The sequence below is a fragment of the Halichoerus grypus genome, chromosome 9, assembly GCF_964656455.1.
Source record: "Halichoerus grypus chromosome 9, mHalGry1.hap1.1, whole genome shotgun sequence".
In the NCBI taxonomy this organism is placed as follows: Eukaryota; Metazoa; Chordata; class Mammalia; order Carnivora; family Phocidae; genus Halichoerus; species Halichoerus grypus.
In genome coordinates, this window is record NC_135720.1 from 122,960,414 (window position 1) to 122,977,396 (window position 16,983).

At 41.6% G+C, this 16,983-nt stretch overlaps 1 protein-coding gene across 3 annotated transcripts in view; it reads left to right on the forward strand.

The window, feature by feature from the left end:
- Nucleotides 1-5,673, forward strand: part of CDYL (chromodomain Y like) — a 171,993-nt gene extending 166,320 nt beyond the window's left edge. For 2 of the 3 annotated variants that reach the window (XM_078055645.1, XM_078055646.1), the window contains 2 exons: nucleotides 2,977-3,120; nucleotides 4,024-4,378. In XM_078055645.1, coding sequence (XP_077911771.1) covers nucleotides 2,977-3,120; nucleotides 4,024-4,182 — 303 coding nt within the window. In that variant the 3' untranslated portion in view covers nucleotides 4,183-4,378. Of the gene's footprint in view, nucleotides 1-2,976; nucleotides 3,121-4,023; nucleotides 4,379-4,581 lie in introns of those variants that run through there. The other variant, XM_078055644.1, reaches the window with a different exon arrangement.
- Nucleotides 5,674-16,983: the final 11,310 nt, after the last annotated feature.

Here is a 16,983-nt window from a genome sequence, read left to right on the forward strand (position 1 = left end):
CCGTGGCTCCAGGGCTGTGACAGACACGCGGCAGAGCCTCACTGAGGAGAACGCGAAGCTGGTGAACACGGGCTCCCACTGAGAAAGCTGGCGGCTCTCGTTCCGGATGGTGCGATGCTGGAGAGCAGCCCAGTGAATGGCTGATGGCCTCACCCCGAGTTTACCGGAGAGGCTGCCACTCTGGGGAGTTGGGAGCCTGACCCAAGGGAGTAAAGTGGCAGAGCCGCTGCCTCCATGAGGTTCAGACTCCCCAACCCCGGGGCACCTGGGTGGCTCAGCTGGTTAAGCATCTGCCTTCTGCTCAGATCCTGAGCCCGGGGTAAAGTCCCACATTGGGCTCCTTGCTCACAGGGAGCCTGCTTCTCCCTCCCCCCCCCAGCTTGTGCCCACGCGCTCGCACTCTCTCTCTCTCTCTCTCTCTCGCTCTCTCGGACAAATCTTTAAAAAAAAAAAAAAAAAAGCTCCCCAACCCCTCCCACCCAAGTTGGTCAGGTTTCCTCACCACACCTCTTAATGTGGTCTTTTGGGCTGAAAGAAAAGGAAACTCTACTTTCCTCTGGCATTTCTCACTTGTCTGGGTAGTTACACTATAACTTCTTTAAAAAACAGTTGGCCATCTTGGAACAAAATGGCAGCCAGTAAATTTCCAGTGACCATATCTTTGCAAATCTGTTTCTTGGGTAGAAGTTAGAAAGCTCTCATGTTAAAACTACTGGAAATGGAGCATATGGGAACATGCTCATTCAGACTGAGTGTATTTAATCTTACTAATCTTATGGTATCATTTGTTGACTGTAATTTAAACCAACTCACTGCCTGTACTTACATGAGGAGTATTAACAACCTTGAGTCAGTCCCACTTTCGTGCTCTTGGGTGAAGTCAGAAATGACCTTTGTTGTCTTGCATGTCCAGCCATCAGGAATAGAGAAGACTAAGTAGGGAAAGAATCTCCAGGGACTATAACCACGGCGTTAGCCCGGCTCCGAAAGGAGGACATGGTGGCAATGCAGCTCACCGCCTGCCGGGAGACTGTTCTGATGGCCCAGCTGGCTAGCACAGGCATGTGGGAATCAAGGAAAGGGAGAAGGGAGGAAGAGAACAGTGGTAGGGTTCTGCTCTACCTCCAGAGGGCAACGAGTAATATTCAGAGAAGTGACAGGGTGGGGGGACAGGCCCACAGAGGGACTGGAGAGGGAACACAGGAAGGAGGCTTGCTCTCCCCCACGGCCCACTGTCTACTGGCACGCGTTCGCATCCACGCCCCGAGCTAAGGCCCTGTGGTTCAGGCTGGTCTTGAAAACATATTTCACACTTCACTTAAGTGATGTAGTTGTGGTGTGGTCTTCACTGTGTATTGAGGGTGAGAGAAGCATGAACTAGGAAAACCGTAGAGCACTTCCCACCAAGTCCTTCTGTCAGCACTCCTCTCACCCTTTCTCATCGCGTTTGGAACCGGTCTTCTAAAGAACTATCTTAACAGCTAATAGTAAGGTGAAGTCAGGCTTCTAAACGCATTGTTTATTTCAGACCTTCTTTTCACCAAGAAGAGGATGTTCAGTACAGGGGTTTTCAAATAGAACATCTCCAAACTCTCCAAACTCTTCAAACATCCATGACTTTGTCCAAGACTTGGCACAAATAACAGGTCCACACTGGCGCCAAAATAAGTCATGAGTGTGAAGGACTTTAGTCCTTCTTGTGGGGACCCAGCTCTCCACCCTGTTTTCCATCCTCTGCCTGTGTTGAAAGGGTAGTGAGTCAGCCAGACATTTCCTTTGCCAGCTCTTTTTATTTGGGTGTCGTCCACGCTGTGCGTTCACGTGCAGCAAACATCTCGATGCATTTACAGGAGGCTTTTCTTAACAATAGTTTACCTCTTTACCTAGTTTACCTTGGGAGGAAGGTCACCTCCCAAGAGTATGCTTTACCTGAGTCACAGTAGATTATGGTCAAGTTTTCATCGTGACCACCAGAGTCTTTGGGAAGCTTAGCAGTGCAACATAAACTGCTTGCAGAAAATTGTCACATCGGAACAGCACGAAGTTTTCTTGTCAAATAGATTTTCTCCAAACTGTTTTGATATCTGTGAGCCTGTGATTTGAATGAGCTAAACTCCATGCGCATCGTGTTGAGACCTTAAGTGATACAGAATCCAAAACAAAGTCAATTTCGTATGTATACATACACATACGGTACATATATACCTTCTCTTTAACAAAGATAAGTGTTAATTTCCTCCATTGAGTCATTTGAAGTAACTATAGTCAGACCCTTCTAAGAAGACTACAGTAGTGGTCATTTTGGATGCATTCAGGTCCTGAATGGTTGCTTACTTTAATGTCCGAGTGGTAAAATGTGGCCTTCTAAGATAAACTCGAGCAGAAACATTCACTGCCCTTAGAACATTGTCTGTGCATATTGAGAAGAAATCACCATTGGCCTCTCAGATACAGAAAATCTTGAGTAGTAGTTCTGTGACTGATTTCGATCCCTAAAACTACGAATTTTCTAGCTTCGCTTATGCCTCAGGATACTGTTCAGTGTATTGAGTGACTTCACATGTGGGAACGGCTGCCACTGGGAAGGAGGAGGCAACCGGAGAGGGACATGCCAGGAACTTCAAGCTCACAACAAGTAGACCTTCTCTAAGTGAGATTTCTTGGTTGTGCCCACGTGATTCTGTATTACATCATAAAATAAGCCTTTTTTTTTTTCTATTTTTTTTAATTCCCAGTCAGTATGTTACTTCTCTGCGTAGTTGATTGTGCCTCGTTGGGTTGCTTCTCCATGCACAGGCTCCAGAACAGTGCACTTTAGCTGGAACCCTGGAGGAAGCACAGCGAGTCCCCAGCGGGGCCCACACGTTCACACACCCATCCTCAGTTTGAATTTTTTTAGATGAATTTTCAGGTTGGGTCTTTTCTGCCTGCCTCCCCCTCACGTCTCATACCAGTTTCAACTCTTCTTCCTTTCAGGCAAATGAAATGTTGCTCAGTGGACGGAAACTGACGGCCCAGGAGGCGTGCGGCAAAGGCCTGGTCTCCCAGGTGTTTTGGCCTGGGACCTTCACCCAAGAAGTCATGGTTCGCATCAAGGAGCTTGCCTCCTGTAATCCAGTTGTAGGTGGAATTCATTCTCTTACATATGTTACCGTTTTTTTTCCCCTATGACCTTTCCTCCAGAGAGCTCGCCCATGTAGCGGTGTTTCCGGAGTCCTCTGCCTCTCCTCCCTGCATGGCTGCCTGCATGTGAAATGCCGCTGGAGCTAAAATTGGTTCTACTGCTCCAGATGGGCTCACCTTATCCTCCCAGTTGCAGAGGCCTAAGAATGAAAGGAATGCATTTCAGAAATGTAGGAACTTCAGAATGTCCTATAAAACTCTCCAAACACCATCTATATGATTCTTCCCTGGTTCCAAAGCTCTTTCCTATAATCATGTTTGCTTCCCATGCCCCCCCCACACCCCCCACAGTGGATGTAAGCTTCTTTTTGATAAATGTGCTGGATAATATTCAGTCTGGTAACAGAATAGCATGTAGCAAATTAGAAGATGAAATGTTACTGAATATTAACTGACGTGACTCCCATCTAGACTCCCCCTGACATGACAGCCCTTGTGATTAAGATTAAATTTTGGTTAGAAGATCCCCTCAGCAGGTGTTCGTAGAGTTTTCACGGAGCCTCCCAAGGGTCGATACCCAGCACCGGGGCCGCGCTGGCCTACAGCAGGGGCACGGGGCCCAGGCTGGTTGGTCTCGGTGGGGAGGGCCAGGGTGCAAGCAGCACAGCGCTCCTGAAACAGCTCAACAGCTGAGAATCGAGAATTTGCCCACTGCCTGGTGTGGATGTACCACAGCCCTGTCTCGGGCCTGATGTGTATCATGAAAAAAAATGTCTGGTAGCCTAATTTTAACAGGTAATTACTCATGATGGGTAACTGCCTCCGTAAATTTGGGGACAGATAGAGCCAGTCCTTGCAGATGCACTCCCTTGCTAACTCACTGCTCGTTGTCCGGTCCAGGTGCTGGAAGAATCGAAAGCCCTTGTGCGCTGTAACATGAAGATGGAGCTGGAGCAGGCCAACGAGAGGGAGTGTGAGGTGCTGAAGAAGATCTGGGGCTCGGCGCAAGGGATGGACTCCATGCTGAAGTACCTGCAGAGGAAGATCGATGAGTTCTGATTGGCAGGTGCCTGCTGGTGACACTGGAATTCTAGAGCAGGACATCTGTCGCGCCAGGTTGCCCTCCTCCATCCCCACGGCCTGAAACAAGTTCACTCTTAGCTCACGCTTGGAAGCAGGACTTGCGACATCCAAGCTATTTATTATCAAGGAGTTTTTAAGTACTGTAACTTTAAAATAAATAACTACAAAGCTCCTTTGTCCGAACGTCATTATTTTATACTTAATATACACACAAGTATAAGAGTATAATGGTGAGCTCCAGATTGCTCTTCGAAGCTCTAATTTTTGTTATCTTTAGCTAGTACTGTATAAAAAAAGAAACGAAGTGTGTTTTGCTGGTTTTGGGTGGCAGAAAGGTCTGGAATAATGTTTGTTTTCCTGATTTTTTCCTTCTAGAACAAGAATCTAAAGAGGTATTAGCCAGCCTCCTCTCTCCTGCCCCAGTTAGAGATACAGAAAGATCTGAGATGTGCCTCTGTCTCAAAAGGTACAGATACCTCGGAGATGAAATGTCCTGAATCAAAAGGAAAACTTACCTTGTAGGATAAGTATTTCTGATGAAAAACCCACTGACAAACATACCCCTAAAGTACACTTAGGATTCATGCTGGAAAATCCATTGATTCTTCCTTTTTAGTATGTCCAGTTCTTACCCAGTTAACATGAAGAAACCACTGTCTCTTCAGAAGAAAGCTTGTTTGCAGTATTAGTGAATCACTGAATAGCTTAAGTATGAATATCTAAGTTATAAGTTAGTCTTAGTGGAGTTTAAAGAGTTTCTCTGACCCTTTTGAAAAAATAACTACATAAGTGCTTCTTGTTGCTGGGTGAGAAATACTACTTTATATACAGTTTTGGTTTTCTATTTGCAGATATGATTGATGTATTACACCAAAAAAAAAGTATTTTTATGTTTATAAAGTGTAATTTTTAGGTTCACTTAGAATATATTTTATTTAATAAGTTAAAATTCTTTTGGCACACTATTAAATGCAGAAACTCCTTTAAAAAAAAAAAAAAAGAACTACCTTATATTCAATGTTTAATGTTCCTGGTCTCTGCTTTCATGTCTACGCACTATGCGGAGTACAGTGTGGTGTCCAAGAGTGCCCTGTGTAAATAGACATTCACATTCCTTTCAGGAGTGGGGACTGATTCCTGATTACAGACGCCTATTATTAGTTAGGCTTCTGAGCTTGCAATCATATTGAATGTATGAAGAATGAAATAAAATCAAAACCTTATTTTTGTACAGTTTGGAAGTTTATACTTAGAACCGACCACCTCCTGGCAACGTGGAGAGCTGTACAGTGTGTAAATCTGCCTTTACCTTGGATTGGTTGGTGCAGTATTTTTGCATCTGTGGGACCTACTTTTTCGTTCAGTAGTTTGAACTATATATAATAAACTGTACAATCTGTAAAGTTTTTATAGAATAAATATTCAGCTGTGAAAACTGGTTAAATAAAACTAATATTTCTTAACACATTTGAAATGTTCGTCTCATTCTTCACTCCTGAAGTTTCTCAGGGGACGTTTAATCTTTTTCGTGAGATACGCCCGTGGGCATACAGCTTCTGTAGAGTTTAGAGAGTAAGTAAGCCTGTGGAACTGTACCTGGAAAGGAGCTGGAATAGGACAAGTATCGTCCTCCCAAGCCCCGTCTCCGGTACTCCCCCCAGGCTGCCATTTTTTTCTGAACTTTGTGTCTGTCTCCTCCTCGCTCCTCTGTCAGAGATGCATATTCCTACATACATTCCCTACTTCTGCCTGTTTCTGAACTTTACATTGTATCACGTGAAAGCTTCAGCGATTACTTCAGTATTGAGAGAGTTGGAACTTACTTCTTCTTTGCCCAGACCTACAGTGGAGGTGTTTTCATTGCTGTTTCATAGATAGAGAACCTGAAGTATGAAGTACTTCACATCGGGCTGGGATCTGGCGTCCAGCCCAGGTCAGTGTGGCACAGCCGGCATTCTGGCCACAGCCCCATACCGTCTGTTTCCTAGAATTTACAAAGAGGGAACTAATTCAGTTGGGTTCTCCTCAAATTAGGGATCCGACTACACCATCCTGGGTTTTGCCTTCCCCGGGCCATGCTGGCCACATCCCCCCTTCTCTGAAGCAAAACTTTCATGTTCCAACTTCTGGCTCATGAATTGAGCCCAACTAGGAGGAATAACGGACAACTTGAAATCCTGACGTCCGTGCCCAGTGTTGGTGATGGTGGCAGGAAATGCTGTCCTTCAGATTGGTGGAAGTCTAAATTGGTTCAGCTTCAGAGGAGAGTTTGACCGAATCCAGCAATTCCACGTATAAGGATTCATCATAAGGAATGAATTCTTGCAGGACATACGAGAATTAAGATACATACGCAATTAAATTCATCTCGGGGTTTTTCCTAACAATGAAGAGCTGGAAATGGCATACACATTCATCAGTAGAGTTTGAGTATGCCACACCATACAATGAATACACAGCTGTTAAAAAAGAATAAAGTATTTATAAACCTTAGGTGAAAACATATTATAGAGCAACCTATGTCAAAAACACCCATTGTATGCTTAAGAGCTTAAAAGCTATGCACAAAAACCAGGCTCCCTTCTGCTTATGAGGTCCTCTCGCCCAGTGCTTCCCAGCTGCCGGGTTTAGATACGGCTCAGCCCTTGGCATGTAGAGGTGGAAAGCCGGACAGAGACGGGCACTGCTGCCCACTTAGGCCTCTGAGTAGGGCCAACCCTTCTTGGTCTTCATTGCTCATCTGTGCTAAGGGTGAAACAGCTAGCACGTCGCCTGCAGGATGTGCCAGGCACTGTTCCAAACACTTGTGGGTATTAGCTCATAGGTTTTTTGAGGGAACTCCATTTCCAAGGAATATTTATTAAGGTGCCATAAATATACAATCACTATAAAATGAGAGCTCTCAAATCTTTTGGTAGGCTGATTTAGTTTCTGGCGACTCTGACAGGACCAGTGAAGACAAGAAATCAGAAGAACACTGGACTTTGAAGATCTTTGAAGGAAATCATGCCCATTACGTAAGAGGAGAGAAGCGTGGAGAGCTGCTGGCCAGGCCGCTCCTATTGCCCCTTGGCCTCATTGCTCGGTTGGGAGTGAAGGAGGGGTAACCCAGGTCTCTGGGCAAAGCAGGAGCCCAGCGGGCCAGGGGCCAGCCTCCATGACCAACTCTCTCCCTTAGCCACACCACAGAGGCTTCAACCCCCTCCTACATTACTTATTCACTTATACTGGTATGAACAAATGTTACTCTCCAAAGGAAGGAAATTGTGTACGTTGCAGGAGAATTGGCACTTAACCAAATACAAGCACATATCTTAGGGACAGCCTGGGGATACGGGGCTCTGTCAGCTGAGTCTGTCACTGCTCTCAGGAAGCTCAGTCTCATCTGCTTTCCCCAAATCCAACTAGCCCATCTGGTGGCCTCTCTGTTACTGACCTTTCTATCCTCCCATAACCAGCTTTGCCCAGTCCATGCCTTTCCTGCCCTGGAGTGCACTCTAGAGACCTGCAGAACATGCCAGGGAGAGCCCTGGTCTTCACAGGAATAGAGACTCAGGGCAGGTGAAAGTCCTCCAAGAGGACTTAGCCCTGTAGTAAAGCCCAGAACTGCAGAGCGGGAGAGGATCTGTGACATGGCATGCATCTGTTCATACACAAGGAGACTGAGACTAGAGGTGTCAAGTGACCCTTTCGTTATTATACAGCCTGTAAGGACAGCCTAGAAGTGGCCTGGCATCCAGGAATAGCTAGTGTTCTTCACACTCCATTGCTGCCTGCCTGCCTGCCTTCAGCGCCTTTACTGGCCAAAATCAGAATGAGATGAACACTGGCTACAGGTAGTGTAGAGTGGTGGTTCTCAAACTTTGTTGCATATTAGAATCACCTATAAAGCTTTGAAAACTCTTAATGCCTTGACTGTACGTGAAAACAAATCACGATCCCTGAGCTGGGATCCATGCATCTGGGGTATTTGACCCAGGTAGCTTAACTTGTCTGTGCCTGGGAGTGGTGATGGTTAGGAACGTGGCCTGGAGAACTCAGTGCTTTCTGGTATCTCATGGACCTGATTCTGTGGGTGGCAGTGGGGCAGAGTGGGTGGTTTGAGGCTGCTTGGTGGCTTGGGATTTAGGGCTTTTTCCAGTGGAGGCTGGCCCTACCTAGAGAGTTTTGATGGTTTACAAACTGTTTCTGCATCTGGAGGGGCTGGACCAGTCCACAAAACCTTCAATACTAGCATCTAGAAATAAACATCCCCAATCTTTGGCAACAGAGGAAGGACTGCCTATATCCCAGGAAACTCCTCTCTGTTCTCTAGAGAACATTCCTGACAGTATCTCTGAAGACACTCTGAAAATGGCACTGAAAATGGACTTGAACATTGGTTTAAGAGTTACTTTTTTTGGTGAGGGGGAAACTTAAGTTAAAAGCCAACTTTATGATCTTAGAGCCATATCATGTCCTTAGAAGACTAATAAGTTGTTTAATACAAACATTTTTAAAAATAAAAGCTAAGGTCTAATGAGTTTTGACATTAATTCCTATTTTCCTAATTTTACATTGTATTCTAAAACTGGGAGATGTATATCTATATCAATATCCATACAGACTATATATATAATCACCCATGTGAAACACCCTGGATAAAACAACTAGACATAAGATTACAAGGAAATAGAACACCTGAACAACGGTATAGACCATACAGGTAACTATACTTATTGTGGGGATCATTTCATAGTGTATAAAAATACTGAATCACTATGATGTACAACTGAAATTAATAAGATATTGCATGTCAAGTGTACTTCAATTAAAAAATGTAGACCTAACACATCTATAGAACCCTCCACCCAGCAGCAGAATACATATTCTTCTCAAGGGCACATGGAATATTTTCCAGAACAGAACATAGGTTAGGCAATAAAACAAGTCTGAATGAATTTAACAGGATTCAAATCATAGAAAGCGTATCCTTCAACCACAGTGGAATGGAGTTAGATATCAACAAATTTAGGAAATAGAAAAATATGTGGAAATTAAACCTCACATTCTTAAAAAAAAACCTTCACAAGAGAAATTAGAAAAGATCCAGAGGTGAATGAAATTGAAAACACAATGTAACAAAACATAATAAATTAATAACAAAACACCAATATTTAAAAAAATAGAAAATAGACACCAAATCAATAACCTAACATTCTACCTTAAGAAACTAGGAAAAGAAGAGCAAACTAAACCCACAGCAAACAGAATGAAGGAAATAAAAACGATTAGAGCAGATATAAATGAAATGGAGAATATAGAAACAATAGAAAAAATCAAGGAAATTTCTTTGAAAAGCTTAATGAGACTAATCAAGGAAAAAAGAATACCCAAATTACTAAAACCAGGAGTGAAAGAGGGACAGTACTACCAACCCTATAGAAATAAAAAGAATTATAAGGGAAAACTGTGAACAATTGTATGCCAACAAATTAGGTAAAGTACATGAGGTGAATTAATTCCTAAAAAGATGAAAACTACTGAAACTGACTTAAGAAGAAATAGAAAACCTGCATACACACCTATAACAAGGAAAGAGATGGATTCAGTAATCAAAAAGCTTCCCACTAAGAAAAGCCCAGGACCAGGCTTCATTCATTAATTCTATCAAATGCTTAAAAAGTAATCAATACCAATCCTTCACAAATACTTGCAAAAAATAGAGTAGGAAGGAACATTTTCTAATGTATTCTATGTGGTCAGTTCTAACACCAAAACCACACAAAGACATCACAAGAAAACTATAGAGCAATGTCCCTTATAGGTGCAAAAATTCTCAAAATAATCTGACACTGTATAAAAATGATACACCATGACCAAGTGGGTTCATGGTTGCAAGTTTGGTTCAACATAAAAATATATATATAAAGAATAAAATTACATGAGCATCCCAGTAAATGCAGGAAAGCATTTTTAAAATCCAACAACCATCACAATAAAAACAAACAGAAGGGAATTTCCTCAACTTGATAAAGGCCATCTATAGAAACCCAGAGTTAACATCATACTTAATGATGGCAATTGAAAGCTTTCACCCTAAAATCAGGAACAAGACAAAGATGTTTGCCTTTGCCACTTCTATTCAACGTTGTACTGAAAGTTCTAGCCAGAACAATTAGACAAGAAAAAGAAATAAAAGACATCCAGGTGGTAGAGGAAGAAGTAAATCTATTTGCATATAACATGATCTTATATGTAGAAAACACTAAGGAATCCACACACACAAAAAAAACTTTTAGAACTAATAAGTTCAGTAAGGTTGCGAATATGAGATAAATATACAAAAATCAGTTGTATTTCTATACACTAGCAATAAATCTGAAAATAAAATTAATTTCATTCACAATAGAATCAAAACCAATAAAATTCTTAAGAATAAATTAACCAAAGAAGTGCAAACTTGTGCACTGGAAACTACAAAACACTGCTGAAAGAAATTAAAGAAGACCTAAATAAATAGAAAAACATTCATGGACTGGAAGACTTACCTTGTTAAAATGGAAAAACTAAATTTATCTACAGATTCATTGATAACCCTGTAAAAAATTCCAACCTCCTTTTTTGCAGAAATGGACAAGCTAGTCCTAAAATTCATATAGAAATGCAAGGGACCCAGAATAGCCAATTCAATCTTGAAAGTGAAGACAATTTGGAGGGCTCACACTTCCCAATTTCAAAACTTACTACAAAGCTACAGTAATCAAGACAGTGTGGTACTGGCCTAAGGATACACATATAGATCAATGAAATAGAATTGAGAGCCCAGAAATAAACCCATACATCTCTAAGCAATGATTTTCAATGAGGGTGCCAAGATCACTCAGTGGGAAAAGAAAAGTCTTTTCAACAAATTATTCTGGGACAATTGGATATCCACATGCCAAAGAATCAAGTTGGACTCACCATATACAAAAATTAACTCAAAATGGATCGAAATTTAAATGTAGGACCTACAAGTATAAAACTTAGAAGAAAACATAGGTGTAACTTCATGATCTTGAATTAGGCAATAATTTTTTAGATATGACATTAAAAAATGCAGACAACCAAAGAAAAACAATAAACTGAATTATATTTTAAAAATTTTTTTAAACTTTTGTACTTCAAAGAACACTACCAAGAAAGTGAAAAAGCAACTCATAAAATGGAAAGTATTTGCAAATTATATGTGTGATAAGTCTAGTGCCCAGGAAATATACAAAAAATCTTGCAACTCAACAATAAGAAGACAACCCAATTTAAAAAAAAAAAAAAGGATCTGAATAGACATTTCACCAAAGATATACAAATGGTCAATAAGTACATGAAAAGATGATATCATTAATCATTATGGAAATAAAAATCAAAACTACAATGAGATACCACTTTACAACACCAGGATGGCTGTAATGAAAAATAACAAATATCAAGGAAAATATGGAAAAATTGGACTCTTCCTACATTGCTAGTAGGAATGCAAATTGGTGCAACCACAATGCAAAACAGTTTGGCAGTTCCACAAAAAGTTAAACATAGAGTTACTATGTAATTCTGCAATTAAATGTACGCCTTGTCACATACCCAAGAGAATTAAAAACAAGTTCTCAACCAAATACTGTACACAAATCTTCATAGCATCATTATTCATAATAGTCAAAAAATGGAAACAACCCAAATGTTCATCAACTGGTGAATGAATAAACACAGTATGATATATCCAAATTATGAACTGTTATTTGGCAATAAAAAGGAAGGAAGTATTAATATATGCTACAATGGGATTGAACATTGAAAACATTATGCTAAGTGGAAGAAAGAAGCCAGAAACAAAAGGCCACATATTGTATGATTCCATTTATATGAAATGTCCAGAATAAACAAATCCATAGAAACAAAGTAGATTAGTGGTTGCCAGGGAACTGGAAGTGGGGGAGGGAAGACAGAATGGGAAATGACTGCTAACAAGTACACGGTTTTCTTTTGAGTTAATGAAAATGTTCTGGAATTAGTGGTGATGTTTGCACAACCTTGTGAATATACTAAAAACCATTGACTACCGTACTTTAAAATGGTTAATTTTATGGTATTTTAATTGTATCTCAATTTTTTAAAAAGAGTATATATCCTCTAAACTAACATAGGGAGAAAATGGAAAAATACTTAATTGACCCAAAATAAGAAAGGAATGAAAAAGGATAGGTAATAAACACAGTTGACATGGTGGATTTTGCTCAAAATATTAATAAAAAAGATTAAATGAAAATGGACTGAATGTATGAAAATATCTGGAAATGCATATATGTTTACAAAAAAACATCAAAAACTGAAAAGTTCGAATAAAGAGGTAGAAAATATATAATGTGCAAATATCAAACAACAACATCAACAAAACCCTGCCATCACCATATTATCAAAATACTACTAAAGCAAAAAGCATGTTAGAAAAAGAATTACTTTATGAGAGCAGACTGAGTTCTACTGAAAGTTAAACACCAAATTTGTGTGCCCTACTTAACTTATCCTCAAAATATATAAAGCAAAAATTGACAGCTGTACTACAAAAAAAAAGACAAGGACAAAACCATTATAGGAGATTTTGACACTACTCAGTAAATGATAGACTCTGACCCTCTTACATTTTCAATGAGGATGTGGAATCTAACAAGCACGTACCTGATTTTGAGTTATTTTATCTTTGCAAGTTCCTGAGTGTGAATATGGTAGGTAGTTTCTAAAGTGGCTCCCAATGATCCCAACTCCCAATACTCACACTCTTGTGTGATCCCCTCATCTTCTCTGTGGGATGGACCAAGTGCCTTGTTTTTAACAGATTATGGCAAATGTGATGGGGTGTCACTTCTGAAATCTGGCTATGAAAGACTGTGACTTCCATCTTGCACACACTTGTTCTCTTGCTGCCTCATCTTGTTCACTCTGGAGAAGCCAGCTGCCATGTTGTGAGGTGCTGTAAGGAGAGGCCCATGAGCCATGAAACTGAGGGCGATTTCCACCAACAGCCAGTGAGGAGCTGAGGCCCTCAGGCAAGCAACCCAAAAGGAATAAATCCTGCCAGCTCCCTCATGATTGAGCTTGGAATAAGTCCTGCAACTAGTCCAGCTGTGAGAAGACTGAAGCTTGGCCAACATTTTTTTTTTTTTTTTAAGATTTTATTTTTATTTTTCAACAGAGAGAGAGAGGGAACGCAAGCAGGGGGAGTGGGAGAAGCAGGCTTCCCGAGGAGCAGGGAGCCCGATGCGGGGCTCAATCCCAGGACCCTGGGATCATGACCCAAGCCGAAGGCAGACGCTTAACGACTGAGCCACCCAGGCGCCCTTGGCCAGCATTTTAACTGCAGCCAGTTAGAGACCCCTCGCCCGAGGACCCAGCTAAGACATACCTCACAGTTCCAGAAACTGTGAGATAACTAAATGCTGGTATTTTAAGCCACTAAGTTTTGGAGTAATTTGTTATGCAACGGAAGATAATTAGTACACTCAGAATGATCAGTCTCACAGATTACTTTGGCATTTGATAAATATATACATAAGAAATATATATCTACATATAAATATAGAGATAGGATACATAGGGTCTTAGACAAAATTTTCATTTTAACATCCTGTTTATTCTTTGCATTTAAATATCCTTTTATGAGGGATTGGATACATAAATGTTTTTATGCTCATACAATGGAATTCTATGCAACTCTTAAAATGAATATGATATTGATGATGATGTAGTAGTAGTAGAAAATATTCATATGATATTTATTAATCTCTTAGAGTAGTAATTATTAATGATCTCTAATTGTATTAGAATTATAATCCACTCCATTTTTCAGATGAGAATACTGAGTTTTAGGAAGGTTATATAATTTCCCTAAGGTCATCACATAGTAAGTGTTGGGGCAGGTGTTTGACAGCAACCAAACTCTACCCAAGAACAGCTTTCTCGGGGTAACCTGGCTGGCTCAGTTGGTGGAGCATACTTTTTTTTTTTAAGATTTTATTTATTTGTTTAACAGAGAGAGAGAGAGAGCACAAGCAGGGGGAGCAGCAGAGGGAGAGGAAGAAGCAGGCTTCCAGCTGAGCAGGGAGCCTGATGCAGGGCTCGATCCCAGGACCCTGGGATCATGACCTGAGCCGAAGGCAGATGCTTAACCTACTGAACCACCCAGGCGCTCCACAGCATGTGATTCTTGTTTGTGGGTTCAAGCCCTACATTGGGTGTAGAGATTCCTTAAAAAAATAAAATCATAAAAAAAAAAAAAAAAGAAAAACAGGGACGCCTGGGCAAATATATTTGGGCAATGCCCCCTTTGGGAATCTGGATTATGGTTCCTGAGATAGAGACAAAGGAGTGTTCCACTAACTGGTGTATTTTATAACAGTTATGTTAACATGCTTGTAAAAATCAAAACAGTACACCAATTTGTTTGAAAAGTAAATTGGCACTAGAGATAACTAGTGAGAGTCAAATCAAAGTTTGATGTATTTTCTGTGCATGTGTAACTGTCTCTCACCACCCAAATCTATTTGCTTCCTGATTTGGATAATGAAAGTCAGACACTGAGCTTGAGTAAGAAGGGATAGTACATATTTCACATGAATTTGGTTCCTTAGTTTAAGACAGTGAAGAGCAAGAGTTTATATAACAAAGAATTTATCTAAAAGTCATCTGACTTTCGTTGGGGGCGCCTGGCTGGCTCAGTCAGTAGAGCATGTGACTCTTCATCTCAGGGTCATGAGTTCAAGGCCCAAGTTGGGTGTAGAACTTACTTTAAAAAAAAAACACACACACACACACACAAAAACTGAACCATAAAATTCAAGTGTAAAAAAAGTCATCTGACCGTATTTGACTTAAGCTCGATAGTGAAAGTTTAGATAGCAAGGATACCCATAATGGTATATGTGTAACAAGAATACAAATTGCTTCTAAAATTCAAGAGGCCATAAATGTCACATTCGCTTATATTTCTAGATAAAATCAAGTCTGGTTCTTAGTTGCTTAGGAGAAATGAGAGAATGAGCCACAATGACCAAGAGAGCGGCTGGAAGGGACCGAGACCCCCTCAAGGAGCAGGGCGACGCATCCGCAACCTTCCGGAGCACCCCTCCCTCGACCAGAGGCATCATTTTAATAAAAGGAAAAACAATCTGTTGATTTTTACATCTTGCTGTGAATTTTTGCTGGTAGCAATCTGTTCCTTGTGACAGTTTACCACTGAGGTTTTTGTTCCTCTTTATTACTAGAAAGCTTTCCTACCTGGAGCTTTAAAGCCTCCTGCAGTGAGAAACTATTACATAAACACACAGTTTGGAGAGAAGGGAATGACCTGTAACTCTTGTTCTCTAAAGATGGGCGATCATCACACCAGTGCCAGTCCTCAGCTCCGCTATGGGGACTCTCAGCTGGGCCTCATTCCCAGACCGTAGGAGGACAGAAGGATATCCCATTGGTGCTGAGAAGGAGGCTCCTGTCGTAGGCCCTGCAGATTCTGAAGTTCAAGTCAAAAGCTTCAGCGATTGTTGCGTAATAGTCGTGGGAATAAGGTGGACGCAGGCCTAAGAGGTTTTCCTACCCTGTACCTCTGGCAAGTCCTCCCTTCAGCTCGGACCTTCACGGAATCCTGGAATGCTGAAAGAGGTGTTAGAAGCCACGCTGAAGCTCAGGAACCAGCCCTCCGTGCGTTGGTCTTTCTCGTGACCAGGACCCTTGGAAGAACCATGGCTCCCGCAAAGCAAGAAGGTTTGGAGAGAGAGATGCTCGTAGTTGAGTTGATTAAAGTATCACTCGAAACACTTCACTGCAAGCTACTTGTGTGTACAAACGAGTGTGTGCAAACATGTGCATGCGTGTGTGTTGGGAGGATGCTTTCTTAACAGCTTCATTGAAGGATAATTTGCATACAATGAAGGGCACATGTTTAAAGTGTACAATGTGCTGAGTTTTGACATACGTATACACCTGTGACCTCGTTTCCATAATCAAGACAGCAAACATCCCTCACCCCAGTTTCCTTGCCTCTCTTTGTATCTCTCCCTCCAGCCCCTCCCCACCCTACCTCTCCGCAAGCAGCCCCTGATTTGCTTTTTGTCACAAATAAGTAGTTTTGTAACTACTTATAATACTAGTTCTGAGCCCAGCAGGCAAATACTTTGTTTTTGGAGGTGAACTTTTTATTGTGTGTTTAAAATTCTCAGTTCCGGGCACTTTGTTTTTGGAGGTGAACTTTTTATTGTGTGTTTAAAATTCTCAGTTCCGGGTTCCTGGGTGGCTCAGCCGGTTAAGCATCTGCCTTCGGCTTGGGTCATGATCCCAGGGTCCTGGGATCAAGTCCAGCATCAGGCTCCCTGCTCAGTGGGGAGTCTGCTTCTCCCTCTCCCTCTGCCTGCTTCATCCCCTGCTTGTGCTCTCTCTCTTTCTCTGTCAAATAAATAAAATCTTAATAAAATAAAATAAAATAAAAGTCTCAATTCCCAGAGAATGAGAGCAACAGAGACCCACAAAAGGCTGGTGTGGGGCACCTCCTAGGGGTAACGGTAGCCTCAGCTTGGCTCACGTGCCCTGGAGGCCCTGCCCACAGGACAGCCCCGAGCAGCCTCCACCAGCTTGGTGACAAGGCTCACTGTCTTTTCTGGCAGGCTCGGGACAGTGTGGGACCCCTGGCCAGTCCCGGCACCAAAGCAAGGAGTACCAGCAATAGGACATTTGAGACTAGTCACTGGCACCTCGCGTCTCATCCCTGGACTA